Source organism: Lissotriton helveticus, chromosome 5_1 (assembly GCF_964261635.1).
Source record: "Lissotriton helveticus chromosome 5_1, aLisHel1.1, whole genome shotgun sequence".
Taxonomy (NCBI): domain Eukaryota; kingdom Metazoa; phylum Chordata; class Amphibia; order Caudata; family Salamandridae; genus Lissotriton; species Lissotriton helveticus.
Window position 1 is genome coordinate 5,704,988 of NC_136065.1, and position 15,864 is coordinate 5,720,851.

Consider the following 15,864-nt stretch of genomic DNA (forward strand, 5'->3'; position numbering starts at 1 on the left):
TAATATAGGTATCGCCAAAGGTAAACAGATCTTGTCAAAAGACAAAAGAAAGAATGGAAGGGAGGAGGAAAGGGGAAAGAGAGGGAGAAAAAGGAAAAAAAAAAGGAAGAAAGTAAGGAAGAAAAAAAAAGGAACAACTTAGAAAAAAGGAGGGGGGAGGAAAATGAAAAAAAAAAGATATATAATATAATAAAAAAATAATAATAATATTTAAAAAAAATCTATAAAAAACCCAAGCAGCAAAACAATAAAAAAAAACTACTAAATAAATTGAAAATAGATGTTTTTTATTCAATAGCACAATAGGGTCACATGCATATATTTAAAAAAAAAAAAAAAAAAAAGTAATGATAAAACCTTCAGATTAACTTTTAGATTAATCTCAAATACCCCCTCTTGGTATGATAGTCATTGGTGATATCTTTACCTTTATTGGCTCAGTCACAGCTGTTTTTTTTTTTCTTTTTCTTTTTTTTTTCTCGAGGAAAATGTAGCGGTAGAGGGTCAAAGAAAGGCTGCTGACGGGCGTTCACCTGGCTTAACACCAAGCCAGAATAAATAAGGGAGGGTTTCCAAGGGGGTGGGTGAGGGGGTGGGGTGGTAAAAAAGCAAAAAATCCTCATTTGTCAGTTCAATTATGTGTTCCAGCCTTCAACTTTTCTCAAAATCAAATTTTTGACAGGTTAAATCCAAAAAACAATAATCTAATAAAAAATACAAGTAAAAGAATGAAGATGCAAGGGAATGAAATTAAAACATGACAACAACTAATTACATGTCCTGGAACGTGAATGGTCTGCGCGTGAGAGGAAGAAGAGATCGTATCTTACAGTATCTGAGAGACTCACAGGCGCAGATCATTGCGTTGCAGGAAACTCATCTTCTTATATCAGAGGCTATCACTATATTAAGAAAACAAAGGTGGATAGATAAATTCTGCTCCACAGATCATAACGCGAACATAAGAGGGGTAATATTCATCTTCAAAAAATCGGTAAGAGCGCAAATACAGGACTGTAAGGAAGATAATACAGGGAGATGGTTAATAGTCAGAGTCTCTCTCGATGGTCAAATGAGGACATTGGTAGGTTACTACGGTCCCAACTCAGATGATCCATCGCACCTGGACGCTGTAAGAAATCAATTAATATCAGTACAGGAACCAATAATCTGGATGGGAGATTTTAATATTGTTCTAGACGCCAGATTAGATAAATCAACAAAATCCAGAATTTGTAGTTCCGTTAAATCTAGAGATACCCTTAAAACCATCATGACACATCTGGGACTGGCAGATTTCTGGAGAGAAAGAGTCAGCAATAAACCAGGTGTGTCCTTTAGGAACAGTCGCTTCAAACACAAATCTAGAATTGACTATGCCTTTTTCAGTTACTGTCTAAAGGACACTCTGGTTTCAATAGATTATATGCCATCACATCTTTCAGACCACTCTGCAATAAAATTTACTTTAAAATCTGAAATTCTGGTTAATCACCCATCCTGGTCTTTCGACCGGACATTGCTGCTTGAGGAGGAAGAGATCAAATTTCTGTCAGACGAATCTCTAGCCTTTTTTGAGATAAATAGAAATTCTGCAGGCCCAACAGTCGTTTGGGAGGCCTTTAAAGCCTTCCTAAGGGGACAGATCACTTGCAGAGCCTCTTATAGGCGGAAACTATATACTGAAAAAATAAAAAGACTAGAACAAGATATGAAACTCTTAGAATCAAAGATTGACCCGTCTTTAGTAACATCCAAAGAACATGAGAAAAGGACTGAGTTAAAAACCCAACTGGAAAATATTTTACAAGAGAGAATAAACAAAAGATGGGAAGTGAGCAAATCCTCCCAATTTGAATTCGGAGAAGCCGCAGGGAAGGTACTTGCGTGGAAAATAAAAGCGGACAAAGCCCTCAACTATATCAGGGAAATTAAGATACTTGGAGAGTCAGAGACAAGATCTACTAACCTAGAAATAGGGAGAGCTTTCTTTGACTTTTTTGTGGACATTTATAAAGAGGACCTTCCCAATGACCAGCAAGCAAGGGACAGTTGGCTGGATGCCATTACCCTCCCAACTTTATCAACAAGCAAGCCAGAGCAAACTCTTGGAGGATAAGATCACTGAAGACGAGGTTAAGAAAGCAATCCGCCAATCAAAAAAAGGAAAGGCGGCAGGTCCGGACGGTCTGCCTGGAGAAATTTATAGATCTCTTGAGGATATTATTGCCCCTGTGCTTATGGCACTTTTTAACGGCATCCTAATAGATGGTGACCTGCCGCCTAAAACTTGGGGAGAGGCTACAATCGTACTCATCCCGAAACCGGGAAAATCACCATTAGAGTGCGGGTCATACAGACCAATATCATTACTCAACAACGACTATAAACTTTTTACAACTATTATCTCTACAAGACTGGCTAGTGTCATAGGCAATATTGTACATTCAGACCAAAAAGGATTCATCAAGGGCAGACAATTAGCGGAGTTAACATATGAAGCTGTGGGGGCTATAGACATCGCTACTGCCTTTTCTTTACCCTTGGCTACTCTGACTTTAGACGCAACCAAAGCTTTTGACAGAGTCAATTGGCTTTATCTTAACAACGTATTAAAAAAATTAAACTGTGGGGAGGGGTTCTGTAGGACTATTAAACAGATATATAGTGCACCTTCAGCTAGGTTACTGGTCAACGGGTCTCTGAACGAAGCCTTTAATATATCTAGAGGTACTAGGCAGGGCTGCCCGCTTTCCCCTCTCCTATTCAATTTATACATCGAACCGTTCGCTCAGCTTTTAAGGGACGAGGCTAATATTCCATCTTTTAGTTTTGGAGAGTGGGAAAGGCGGGTAGCACTGTATGCAGACGATATTTTGGTCTTTACATCTAACCCAGTAAAGGCATACCCAGTCGTTATTCAATGGGCTGAAGAATTCGGTCATATATCGGGCTACGACATTAACTCCAGTAAAAGTGAGATAATGGCATGGAACTTACCAAACATACAGCTGGGGGTAAAAATATCTACATCGATGCGCTACTTAGGAATAAGAATAACCCAAGAAGTGGGCAGCATTGGGCAAACTAATCTGGATAGGATACACACTGAGAGCAAAAAACTTTTAAAATCTTGGTCACATCTACCACTTTCAACAATCGGTAGAGTGAATTTAGTTAAAATGTGTATCCTCCCAAAATTTACCTTTATTTTTAACACTATTCCAACTGCCTTTGATCCGAAAATGATTGAAAAATGTCAAGGGGAAATCAATTATTTTATTAGGAACTATAAAACCACAAGAATCGCATGGAAAAAGCTAAGAAGAAGAAGAGAAAAAGGTGGCCTTGCACTGCCGGACTTGTTGTATTACTCATGGGCCTTCCAGTTGTCACATTCAAGAATGCTCCTAAAAATGCCATCTAATCTTACAACTGATTCTATGTATAAGGCCATGTTAATGGGGGCTAATCTAGCACTGGATGGCTTTATGTTTAAATTTGGATGTCAGAAATTCTTCAAAAACATCAAACTTAAAATAGCACAATCATGCGCTAAAAACTGGTCTAACATCAGAAAGAAACTGGGCTTGTAATATTACTCCAACTACTCCCCAATCTGGGACTCACCCGGGTTGCCACCATGCTTGCGAGATAGTCTTTCTACAATAATAGAACAAGCAGGTATTACAAGATGGGGCCAACTATTTAAAGATGGTAATTTTATAGCTTGGGACGAGCTGTATGAACTAGTTGGCACAGGGTTGTCCAGATTCAAATACATTCAATTAAACAGCTGGGTGAGATCTCAGACTCGTATTGATGCCAATTTAGGGAAAACAAGCATAACGGAACAAAAGTTGGTAGAACGAGCTATTGGAGGGAAAGAAGTAGCTACATGGTACTGGCAGCTGTTGGAGGAAATTGATGGGAAATTCCAACTCCCAGATGAGCTATCGGGAACGGCGATTGGTATTCCATGTGAGGAGAGGTGGCAAAACTCTTTCGGACTATTATATAAAACTGTAAAGCCTTCATGGCTAAGACAAAACCACCTCTTCTCTGCACATCGTGCATACATAACTCCTTTGAAACTATCTAAATTTCTACCACATAAAAAATGTAACAAATGCAACTTGATAGGTGCTTGTGATATACATATGTTCTTGGAATGTCCTGACATCTTAAATTTCTAGGAAGATGTGAAGAATACTTTAAATTCTATCCTAAACACATCTTTGGAAATAACCCTGCCACTTGTCATCTTTGGGTTGAAAGATAACATTAAAGGCAAGGCGAAATCCTTTCTCTTCTACGCAATCTTATTGGCGAGAAGACAGATTTGCATACATTGGGTAGAGAAAACACCCCCATTACACTCTCGGTGGCTTTCATCCTTATATGAAACATCTAAAATGGACCTCAAAAGAACAGCTATTAAGCGTAACTTGGCTTTCTGGGATCTCCTAATCAACTGGAGATGAACCCGGGTTTTTTTTTTCTGGTTTTTTTCCCCCGGGTCCAATGATTATGCCTCGAACACTCCTGGACCAGGGCCAGTCAAGTTTCGATAAAGGTCCTACAGGTTGAAATACACCTTGATGGAGCTAAAAGAAAGCACCCTTACTTCTTCTTCTGGGACATCTCTACTACCAAATTATCAAATCACGCCTATAAGCCGTGCAAGGTGGTTGGTATGGTCCTTTTTTTGAAGAAAAGGCAAATGAGGACACAAAAAATAAATTCATAGTTACCCCAAATGCCTGCCCTTAGTATGCACATTAAATACATAAATAAATGTTTTAAACCAAGTAGAAACATTGCCGCCTTTCGCAAACAGAACGCCGTACATGACGTCACACGGAAGCTTTAATGCGACGCATAACCTCAAAGCATATTCGTACCGTATGGGCAGGTACGCACTGAGTATAATTAGCAGTACAAAGTATGGTGCGATCACGCTCTCAGTGACAAATCAGAGCTCAGGGCGCACTAAGGAGAATGATTAAAAGTGTTCACTCATTGCAGATCCGATTCTGGGCCTGCCTCTGCGTACATTATAACACCGCCCCCATCTCTCTCTGTTGTTAATTGTTAGTGCACACACTCATACTTGCACATGCGCCCACACTCCCCACATACCACCACCTAGCATGCTTGCTATCACTAAGCCTGGAAACCAATACATTAGCCAATGGGATGTCCCCCAGGGCAGTCATTCTTGCAGACCACGAAAACGCTACCAATGACGGCCCTGGGCATGGTTTGGTCAGCCCCTGCGGTTCCCATATAATGCGGGCACTGACGTGAGCACGCTCTCTTTTGCCTGCCTGTGCTGCGGTGACAAACAGAGTGTCGTCGTCGATTTTGCTACGAACTGATGCTCGAGCGGAGTAGGACTCCTGACACTCGACGTGATGTCACTGCTGCTGCCGCCCAGCCACAATACCATAGGGGCGGAGGCGGCGGCGCCCACACCCAAAACACCCCAGACTCAGCAAAACCGCAGCCTTTGAAGACACGACAAAAGACGACAGAAGCAAAGGTAAGAGAAGATGTCACATCATCAGCCGCCACTGTAAATTGTATATGCATAATGCAATTTTTTCTCCTTCATATGGCTTTCCTACCCCTCAATGGTTTTAAATTGTGCTTACATAATTGAAATGTTTATTTATAAGTCACGAGGTCCTATAGACCTTTAATTAAAAAAATTGTGCATGCATACATTTCTGTGTCGTATTTCTGTACTACGTCACGTGCTTAGGCCTCTATTATTATTAATTGTGCGTCCATGATAGTATTTTTTTTTCTGCGTCACAAGGCCGTCACAGGCCTGTATTAAGTTACTGATCTTCCTTTGTTTGCTGGAGCTGCAACAGTCTAACTACGGAATATTAAGACCCCACATTAAAATGTACTTTTGATAGTAGCCACGCAACTCAGTTTACGATGACTAATCAAAATGTCCTCTTGTTTCCTTCACCAAACATCATTCAGAAGCAACCACGGCCTATCGAGCAACAGCAATGGAATTGTCTGCAAAGTATTGAATATACTTTGACGTATAGAAGCAGAGTTCAAGTCGAGTGGTGAACTCCGGTGGCCGCACTGTTTATACATTATATAGCGTGAACTCAACTCACAGGTATTGGAGCCCTTTACATAAGCACCAGTTACGTTACACAAGGGCACATTTATTTTATATGTAAGCACTGCGGAGATAAAGTGATAAGAAGAATCACAGGATGCTGAGCCGGCGCCGAGACTCACACCCTGATCCCCAGTTCCAAAGTCAGCAGGTCCAGCAATTACGCCACATCCTCTCCGCAGAATTGTACAGTTCTCTTCAGAAAGGAAGAGTTTCCTACAGAACATATTCCTTCCTCTTCTGGACAACAGGCTTAATGTAGGATTTTCTCTTCAGGGATCTGGATTTTCTTCAGGACGCAAAGTTCTCTTCGGTACGAGAAGTCCCTCTTTGCAAGGACAGCCCGATTATTCTGAATGTAATATCTCTACACAAGAGCAGGGCACCCTCGGAATGAACCATCTCTCTTATATGGCAAAAGCTCTCTTTGATTCTCCAAACGTCTCAACACACATCTGGAATGGCTGAGTTCTCTTCCAAATGCCACACTCCCTTCATAAAATGAGGACTCTATCGGAACGCAAGGCTGTGTTGAGAAGAGTTCGGCTGTGTTCTGGATGCGGATGCAGGCCTATCCTTCACCACTGTTCTCCTGTGCCTAGAGTCCCCTTTTCCCTCTGAAAAATCTGAAGGGATTCCTCTTCTTTAAAATAATCCATAAAGCACTTGAACTTCCTGCCAGCCCCCGCTCCGTGACTTCCCTGGCAACTTCAGCAGATAATATAAATCGAGCTAGTTGACCGTATAGCGGACCGAAGCCCGGCAGCCTCTGCTCCTGGCACTGGTATATTTGGAGCGTTCGCTTTGCATGTATTCCCAGGGCCGGACTGGCCATAGCGGGAACTGGGCAATACCCCGTTGCGCCGTACGGGTGGGGGCCGGTTTTGGGCCCCACCGTGCCATAGCTGCAAAATCGTTCCTGTACCAAAATCGGCCGAAAACCGGCCCTGGCATAGAGCTCGGCGGCACCTCTAATCCCCCAAGTGGGGCGGGCGGGGGCCGGCCGAGCACTTTGCCAGGGCCGGTTGTGGTTCCCAGTCCGGCCCTGTGTATGCCCTAAACCCGGCTATCCCAGCGGTGAGTGTCTGACTCTGGATCACAGGAGCACGAGCACAGAGCATCTCTGAATTAAATTATCACAAGTGTTTTTGAAGGCCAGGTGTGGGATAACTTGAAAACAAGCATTTGCAATGCAGTAGGACTCCTATTTACGCGAGACGTATTGCATTGCAAACGATAGCCATCACGGACAACGAGAGGGAGGTACAGACAACGGGAGGGAGGGGGTGGAGTAGAGAAGTCAGTAGGAGAACCTCATTAAAGAAAATAGAGCTCACAGTCTAAATAACAGGGTACCACGTAAGACTTGAAGTAAAGGGGCCAGTCGCCATGGGAGGTGACAAATGAAGAGGAGTTGGTACTAAGGAGGGACTAACATCATCATCAGGTAGGAGCCACTCTATTAAAGTATCTCTTTGGACTACCGAAACGGTTTTAAATCGCACCTTCACTACAATACATCTACACTTGCCTAGGCCCCTCACCCACACCTCACCAAACGGCAAGGAACAAAAGATCTCCGCCAAAGACCCCCTTCATTGGGTGCCCTCTGGTATTGCAGCACACAACGAGGAGCAGTCCCAATGATGAATCATGACACCTAGCTGGCTGGGTGTGTGAGGGCCCTAGTTCCGAAAGGAGGAATTCCGCCTCCCCCTCCTCCACTTTCTCCTGAAGAACACCTTGTCCTAAAGGGAATTAAGCACTTCCTACCTCGTACTCACCCTTGGGGTGATCCACCTAGGAACTGCATACCCTTTCTGTTTCTGATTCATTTGGGCAAGTATGCTAGACTTGACCAAAAGACCTTTCTAATCCCTCTTGTTGAAGCATAGAGACATCCGAACACCCTAAGATTAGGGAGACATTTAAATATCCGAGGGATATAGAAGCAGTCATACACTCTAGGGGAAAAGAGATATCCGAACACCCTAAGATTAGGGAGACATTTAAATATCCCAGGGATATAGAAGCAGTCATACACCCTAGGGGCATAGAGACATCCGAGCACCCTAAGATTAGGGAGACATTTAAATATCCGAGGGATATAGAAGCAGTCATACACTCTAGGGGAAAAGAGATATCCGAACACCCTAAGATTAGGGAGACATTTAAATATCCCAGGGATATAGAAGCAGTCATACACCCTAGGGGAATAGAGACATCCGAGCACCCTAAGATTAGGGAGACATTTAAATATCCGAGGGATATAGAAGCAGTCATACACTCTAGGGGAAAAGAGATATCCGAACACCCTAAGATTAGGGAGACATTTAAATATCCCAGGGATATAGAAGCAGTCATACACTCTAGGGGCATAGAGTCATCCGAACACCCTAAGATTAGGGAGACATTTAAATATCCCAGGGATATAGAAGCAGTCATACACCCTAGGGGCATAGAGTCATCCGAACACCCTAAGATTAGGGAGACATTTAAATATCCCAGGGATATAGAAGCAGGCATACAGTCTAGGGGCATAGAGACATCCGAGCACCCTAAGATTAGGGAGACATTTAAATATCCGAGGGATATAGAAGCAGTCATACACTCTAGGGGAAAAGAGATATCCGAACACCCTAAGATTAGGGAGACATTTAAATATCCCAGGGATATAGAAGCAGTCATACACCCTAGGGGCATAGAGTCATCCGAACACCCTAAGATTAGGGAGACATTTAAATATCCCAGGGATATAGAAGCAGTCATATACCCTAGGGGCATAGAGACATCCGAACCCCCTAAGATTAGGGAGACATTTCAATATCCCAGGGATATAGAAGCAGTCATACACCCTAGGGGCATAGAGTCATCCGAACACCCTAAGATTAGGGAGACATTTAAATATCCCAGGGATATAGAAGCAGTCATACACCCTAGAGGCATAGAGTCATCCGAACACCCTAAGATTAGGGAGACATTTAAATATCCCAGGGATATAGAAGCAGGCATACAGTCTAGGGGCATAGAGACATCCGAACACCCTAAGATTAGGGAGACATTTAAATATCCCAGGGATATAGAAGCAGTCATACACCCTAGGGGCATAGAGTCATCCGAACACCCTAAGATTAGGGAGACATTTAAATATCCCAGGGATATAGAAGCAGGCATACACTCTAGGGGCATAGCGACATCCGAACACCCTAAGATTAGGGAGACATTTCAATATCCCAGGGATATAGAAGCAGTCATACACCCTAGGGGCATAGAGTCATCCGAACACCCTAAGATTAGGGAGACATTTAAATATCCCAGGGATATAGAAGCAGTCATATACCCTAGGGGCATAGAGACATCCGAACACCCTAAGATTAGGGAGACATTTCAATATCCCAGGGATATAGAAGCAGTCATACACCCTAGGGGCATAGAGACATCCGAACACCCTAAGATTAGGGAGACATTTCAATATCCCAGGGATATAGAAGCAGTCATACACCCTAGGGGCATAGAGACATCCGAACACCCTAAGATTAGGGAGACATTTCAATATCCCAGGGATATAGAAGCAGTCATACAGTCTAGGGGCATAGAGACATCCGAACACCCTAAGATTAGGGAGACATTTAAATACCCCAGGGATATAGAAGCAGTCATACACCCTAGGGGCATAGAGACATCCGAACACCCTAAGATTAGGGAGACATTTCAATATCCCAGGGATATAGAAGCAGGCATACACTCTAGGGGCACAGAGACATCCGAACACCCTAAGATTAGGGAGACATTTAAATATCCCAGGGATATAGAAGCAGTCATACAGTCTAGGGGCATAGAGACATCCGAACACCCTAAGATTAGGGAGACATTTAAATATCCCAGGGATATAGAAGCAGTCATACACCCTAGGGGCATAGAGACATCCGAACACCCTAAGATTAGGGAGACATTTAAATATCCCAGGGATATAGAAGCAGTCATACACCCTAGGGGCATAGAGACATCCGAACACCCTAAGATTAGGGAGACATTTCAATATCCCAGGGATATAGAAGCAGTCATACACCCTAGGGGCATAGAGACATCCGAACACCCTAAGATTAGGGAGACATTTAAATATCCCAGGGATATAGAAGCAGTCATACACTCTAGGGGCATAGAGACATCCGAACACCCTAAGATTAGGGAGACATTTAAATATCCCAGGGATATAGAAGCAGTCATACACTCTAGGGGGATAGAGACATCCGAACACCCTAAGATTAGGGAGACATTTAAATATCCCAGGGATATAGAAGCAGGAATACACCCTAGGGGCATAGAGACATCCGAACACCCTAAGATTAGGGAGACATTTCAATATCCATGGGATATAGAAGCAGTCATACACCCTAGGGGCATAGAGACATCCGAACACCCTAAGATTAGGGAGACATTTCAATATCCCAGGGATATAGTAGCAGTCATACACCCTAGGGGCATAGAGACATCCGAACACCCTAAGATTAGGGAGACATTTCAATATCCCAGGGATATAGAAGCAGGCATACACCCTAGGGGCATAGAGACATCCGAACACCCTAAGATTAGGGAGACATTTCAATATCCCAGGGATATAGAAGCAGTCATACACTCTAGGGGCATAGAGTCATCCGAACACCCTAAAATTAGGGAGACATTTAAATATCCCAGGGATATAGAAGCAGGCATACAGTCTAGGGGCATAGACACATCCAAACACCCTAAGATTAGGGAGACATTTCAATATCCCAGGGATATAGAAGCAGGCATACACCCTAGGGGCATAGAGACATCCGAACACCCTAAAATTAGGGAGACATTTTAATATCCCAGGGATATAGAAGCAGTCATACACCCTAGGGGCATAGAGACATCCGAACACCCTAAGATTAGGGAGACATTTCAATATCCCATGGATATAGAAGCAGGCATACACCCTAGGGGCATAGAGTCATCCGAACACCCTAAGATTAGGGAGACATTTCAATATCCCAGGGATATAGAAGCAGGCATACACCCTAGGGGCATAGAGACATCCGAACACCCTAAGATTAGGGAGACATTTCAAAATCCCAGGGATATAGAAGCAGTCATACACTCTAGGGGCATAGAGTCATCCGAACACCCTAAGATTAGGGAGACATTTAAATATCCCAGGGATATAGAAGCAGGCATACAGTCTAGGGGCATAGAGACATCCGAACACCCTAAGATTAGGGAGACATTTAAATATCCCAGGGATATAGAAGCAGGCATACAGTCTAGGGGCATAGAGTCATCCGAACACCCTAAGATTAGGGAGACATTTAAATATCCGAGGGATATAGAAGCAGTCATACACTCTAGGGGCAGGAGAGTCATCCGAACACCCTAAGATTAGGGAGACATTTAAATATCCCAGGGATATAGAAGCAGGCATACAGTCTAGGGGCATAGAGACATCCGAACACCCTAAGATTAGGGAGACATTTAAATATCCCAGGGATATAGAAGCAGGCATACAGTCTAGGGGCATAGAGTCATCCGAACACCCTAAGATTAGGGAGACATTTAAATATCCGAGGGATATAGAAGCAGTCATACACCCTAGGGGCATAGAGACATCCGAACACCCTAAGATTAGGGAGACATTTCAATATCCCAGGGATATAGAAGCAGGCATACACCCTAGGGGCATAGAGACATCCGAACACCCTAAGATTAGGGAGACATTTCAATATCCCAGGGATATAGAAGCAGGCATACACCCAAGGGGCATAGAGTCATCCGAACACCCTAAGATTAGGGAGACATTTAAATATCCCAGGGATATAGAAGCAGTCATACACTCTTGGGGCATAGAGACATCCGAACACCCTAAGATTAGGGAGACATTTAAATATCCCAGGGATATAGAAGCAGTCATACACCCTAGGGGCATAGAGACATCCGAACACCCTAAGATTAGGGAGACATTTCAATATCTCAGGGATATAGAAGCAGGCATACACCCTAGGGGCATAGAGACATCCGAACACCCTAAGATTAGGGAGACATTTAAATATCCCAGGGATATAGAAGCAGGCATACACCCTAGGGGCATAGAGATATCCGAACACCCTAAGATTAGGGAGACATTTAAATATCTCAGGGATATAGAAGCAGTCATACACTCTAGGGGCATAGAGACATCCGAACACCCTAAGATTAGGGAGACATTTAAATATCCCAGGGATATAGAAGCAGTCATACACCCTAGGGGCATAGAGACATCCGAACACCCTAAGATTAGGGAGACATTTAAATATCCCAGGGATATAGAAGCAGTCATACACTCTAGGGGCATAGAGTCATCCGAACACCCTAAGATTAGGGAGACATTTAAATATCCCAGGGATACAGAAGCAGTCATACACCCTAGGGGCATAGAGACATCCGAACACCCTAAGATTAGGGAGACATTTAAATATCCCAGGGATATAGAAGCAGGCATACAGTCTAGGGGCATAGAGACATCCGAACACCCTAAGATTAGGGAGACATTTAAATATCCCAGGGATATAGAAGCAGGCATACAGTCTAGGGGCATAGAGACATCAGAACACCCTAGGATTAGGGAGACATTTCAATATCCCAGGGATATAGAAGCAGTCATACACCCTAGGGGCATAGAGACATCCGAACACCCTAAGATTAGGGAGACATTTCAATATCCCAGGGATATAGAAGCAGGCATACACCCTAGGGGCATAGAGATATCCGAACACCCTAAGATTAGGGAGACATTTAAATATCCCAGGGATATAGAAGCAGTCATACACTCTAGGGGCATAGAGACATCCGAACACCCTAAGATTAGGGAGACATTTAAATATCCCAGGGATACAGAAGCAGTCATACACCCTAGGGGCATAGAGTCATCCGAACACCCTAAGATTAGGGAGACATTTAAATATCCCAGGGATACAGAAGCAGTCATACACCCTAGGGGCATAGAGACATCCGAACACCCTAAGATTAGGGAGACATTTAAATATCCCAGGGATATAGAAGCAGTCGTACACCCTAGGGGCATAGAGACATCCGAACACCCTAAGATTAGGGAGACATTTCAATATCCCAGGGATATAGAAGCAGTTGTACACCCTAGGGGCATAGAGACATCCGAACACCCTAAGATTAGGGAGACATTTAAATATCCCAGGGATATAGAAGCAGGCATACACCCTAGGGGGATAGAGACATCCGAACACCCTAAAATTAGGGAGACATTTAAATATCCCAGGGATATAGAAGCAGGAATACACCCTAGGGGCATAGAGACATCCGAACACCCTAAGATTAGGGAGACATTTCAATATCCATGGGATATAGAAGCAGTCATACACCCTAGGGGCATAGAGACATCCGAACACCCTAAGATTAGGGAGACATTTCAATATCCCAGGGATATAGTAGCAGTCATACACCCTAGGGGCATAGAGACATCCGAACACCCTAAGATTAGGGAGACATTTCAATATCCCAGGGATATAGAAGCAGGCATACACCCTAGGGGCATAGAGACATCCGAACACCCTAAGATTAGGGAGACATTTCAATATCCCAGGGATATAGAAGCAGTCATACACTCTAGGGGCATAGAGTCATCCGAACACCCTAAAATTAGGGAGACATTTAAATATCCCAGGGATATAGAAGCAGGCATACAGTCTAGGGGCATAGACACATCCGAACACCATAAGATTAGGGAGACATTTCAATATCCCAGGGATATAGAAGCAGGCATACACCCTAGGGGCATAGAGACATCCGAACACCCTAAGATTAGGGAGACATTTTAATATCCCAGGGATATAGAAGCAGTCATACACCCTAGGGGCATAGAGACATCCGAACACCCTAAGATTAGGGAGACATTTCAATATCCCAGGGATATAGAAGCAGGCATACACCCTAGGGGCATAGAGTCATCCGAACACCCTAAGATTAGGGAGACATTTCAATATCCCAGGGATATAGAAGCAGGCATACACCCTAGGGGCATAGAGACATCCGAGCACCCTAAGATTAGGGAGACATTTCAATATCCCAGGGATATAGAAGCAGTCATACACTCTAGGGGCATAGAGTCATCCGAACACCCTAAGATTAGGGAGACATTTAAATATCCCAGGGATATAGAAGAAGGCATACAGTCTAGGGGCATAGAGACATCCGAACACCCTAAGATTAGGGAGACATTTAAATATCCCAGGGGATATAGAAGCAGGCATACAGTCTAGGGGCATAGAGTCATCCGAACACCCTAAGATTAGGGAGACATTTAAATATCCGAGGGATATAGAAGCAGTCATACACTCTTGGGGCATAGAGACATCCGAACACCCTAAGATTAGGGAGACATTTAAATATCCCAGGGATATAGAAGCAGTCATACACTCTTGGGGCATAGAGACATCCGAACACCCTAAGATTAGGGAGACATTTAAATATCCCAGGGATATAGAAGCAGTCATACACCCTAGGGGCATAGAGACATCCGAACACCCTAAGATTAGGGAGACATTTAAATACCCCAGTGATATAGAAGCAGTCAAACACCCTAGGGGCATAGAGACATCCGAACACCCTAAGAATAGGGAGACATTTCAATATCCGAGGGATATAGAAGCAGGCATACAGTCTAGGGGCATAGAAACATCCGAACACCCTAAGATTAGGGAGACATTTAAATATCCCAGGGATATAGAAGCAGGCATACACCCTAGGGGCATGGAGACATCCGAACACCCTAAGATTAGGGAGACATTTAAATCTCCAGGGATTCGGATGGAGGAGCACCCCAGGGGTGTGCATACAGACATGTGAGGGGGCAGGCGTGTCCCTGCAGGATCAGTGCTGGAAGGCAGCGTAGTTTCTGGAGTTCAAGGCCTCGGACACAGGCCTCTGAGAGCAGAGGGGGCTCTGAAGTGCGCAGGGTCGCGTGGTGCTGCCACCCCCCCCCCCCCCCCCCCCCCGCTGCAGTTTCCATGATAATGAACGCAGGGTCCAGTCCCTGGAGCATACACACGTCATGGGCTGGTGCTCTCGGTGCCCCCCCCCCCCCGGCAGCAGCTGGCACAGAGCTCCTGCCCCGCCCGGGGATCCCCGCCCTCCTCACCTCCAGGCCCCGGGGCAGGGCCATGTGGCCCCCGAACAGCTCCCTGCAGGGCCCCTGGCCCCTGGCGTCCTCGGTACTGTCCAGGGGCAGGGTCCAGTCCCGGGGCCCCCGGAAGAGGTCGAGCAGCGCCATGAAGAGTGCGTGCAGCCGCTGTGAGCGCTCTGACTGCCCTCCCAGCACCCCCCCCCCCTCGCCTTCCCAGAACCGAAACCGAAAGTGAAGGTGGCAGAGCACAACAAGGGGGAGACGAGCGGGCTCACCCCGATGGGGCGGGAAACTGTACAGCTGACACTGCACATAACGCACACACTGCACTCATGCCCAGAAAGGCACTTTTACAAACAACCTGCGCTGTGCGCCGCCCTCCGAGAGGTGTGGGGACACTTCTCAGAGGGGGGGGGCTGCCATTCAGGGGGCACACAAGTGAGCCGCGCCCCGAGAGGTGTGGGGGCACTTCTCAGAGGGGGGTGCTGCCATTCGGGGGGCACACAAGTGAGCCGCGCCCTGAGAGGTGTGGGGACACTTCTCAGAGGGGGGGGGGGGGCTG

At 44.9% G+C, this 15,864-nt stretch overlaps 1 protein-coding gene across 1 annotated transcript in view; it reads right to left on the reverse strand.

Annotated features, from left to right (window-relative positions):
- Nucleotides 1-15,488, reverse strand: part of LOC144752886 (proteasome subunit beta type-8-like) — a 69,930-nt gene extending 54,442 nt beyond the window's left edge. Inside the window, exon 1 of the mRNA XM_078640713.1 lies at nt 15,318-15,488. Coding sequence (XP_078496839.1) covers nt 15,318-15,449 — 132 coding nt within the window. The 5' untranslated portion in view covers nt 15,450-15,488. The remainder of the gene's footprint in view (nt 1-15,317) is intronic.
- Between the last annotated feature and the right edge of the window lie 376 nt (nt 15,489-15,864).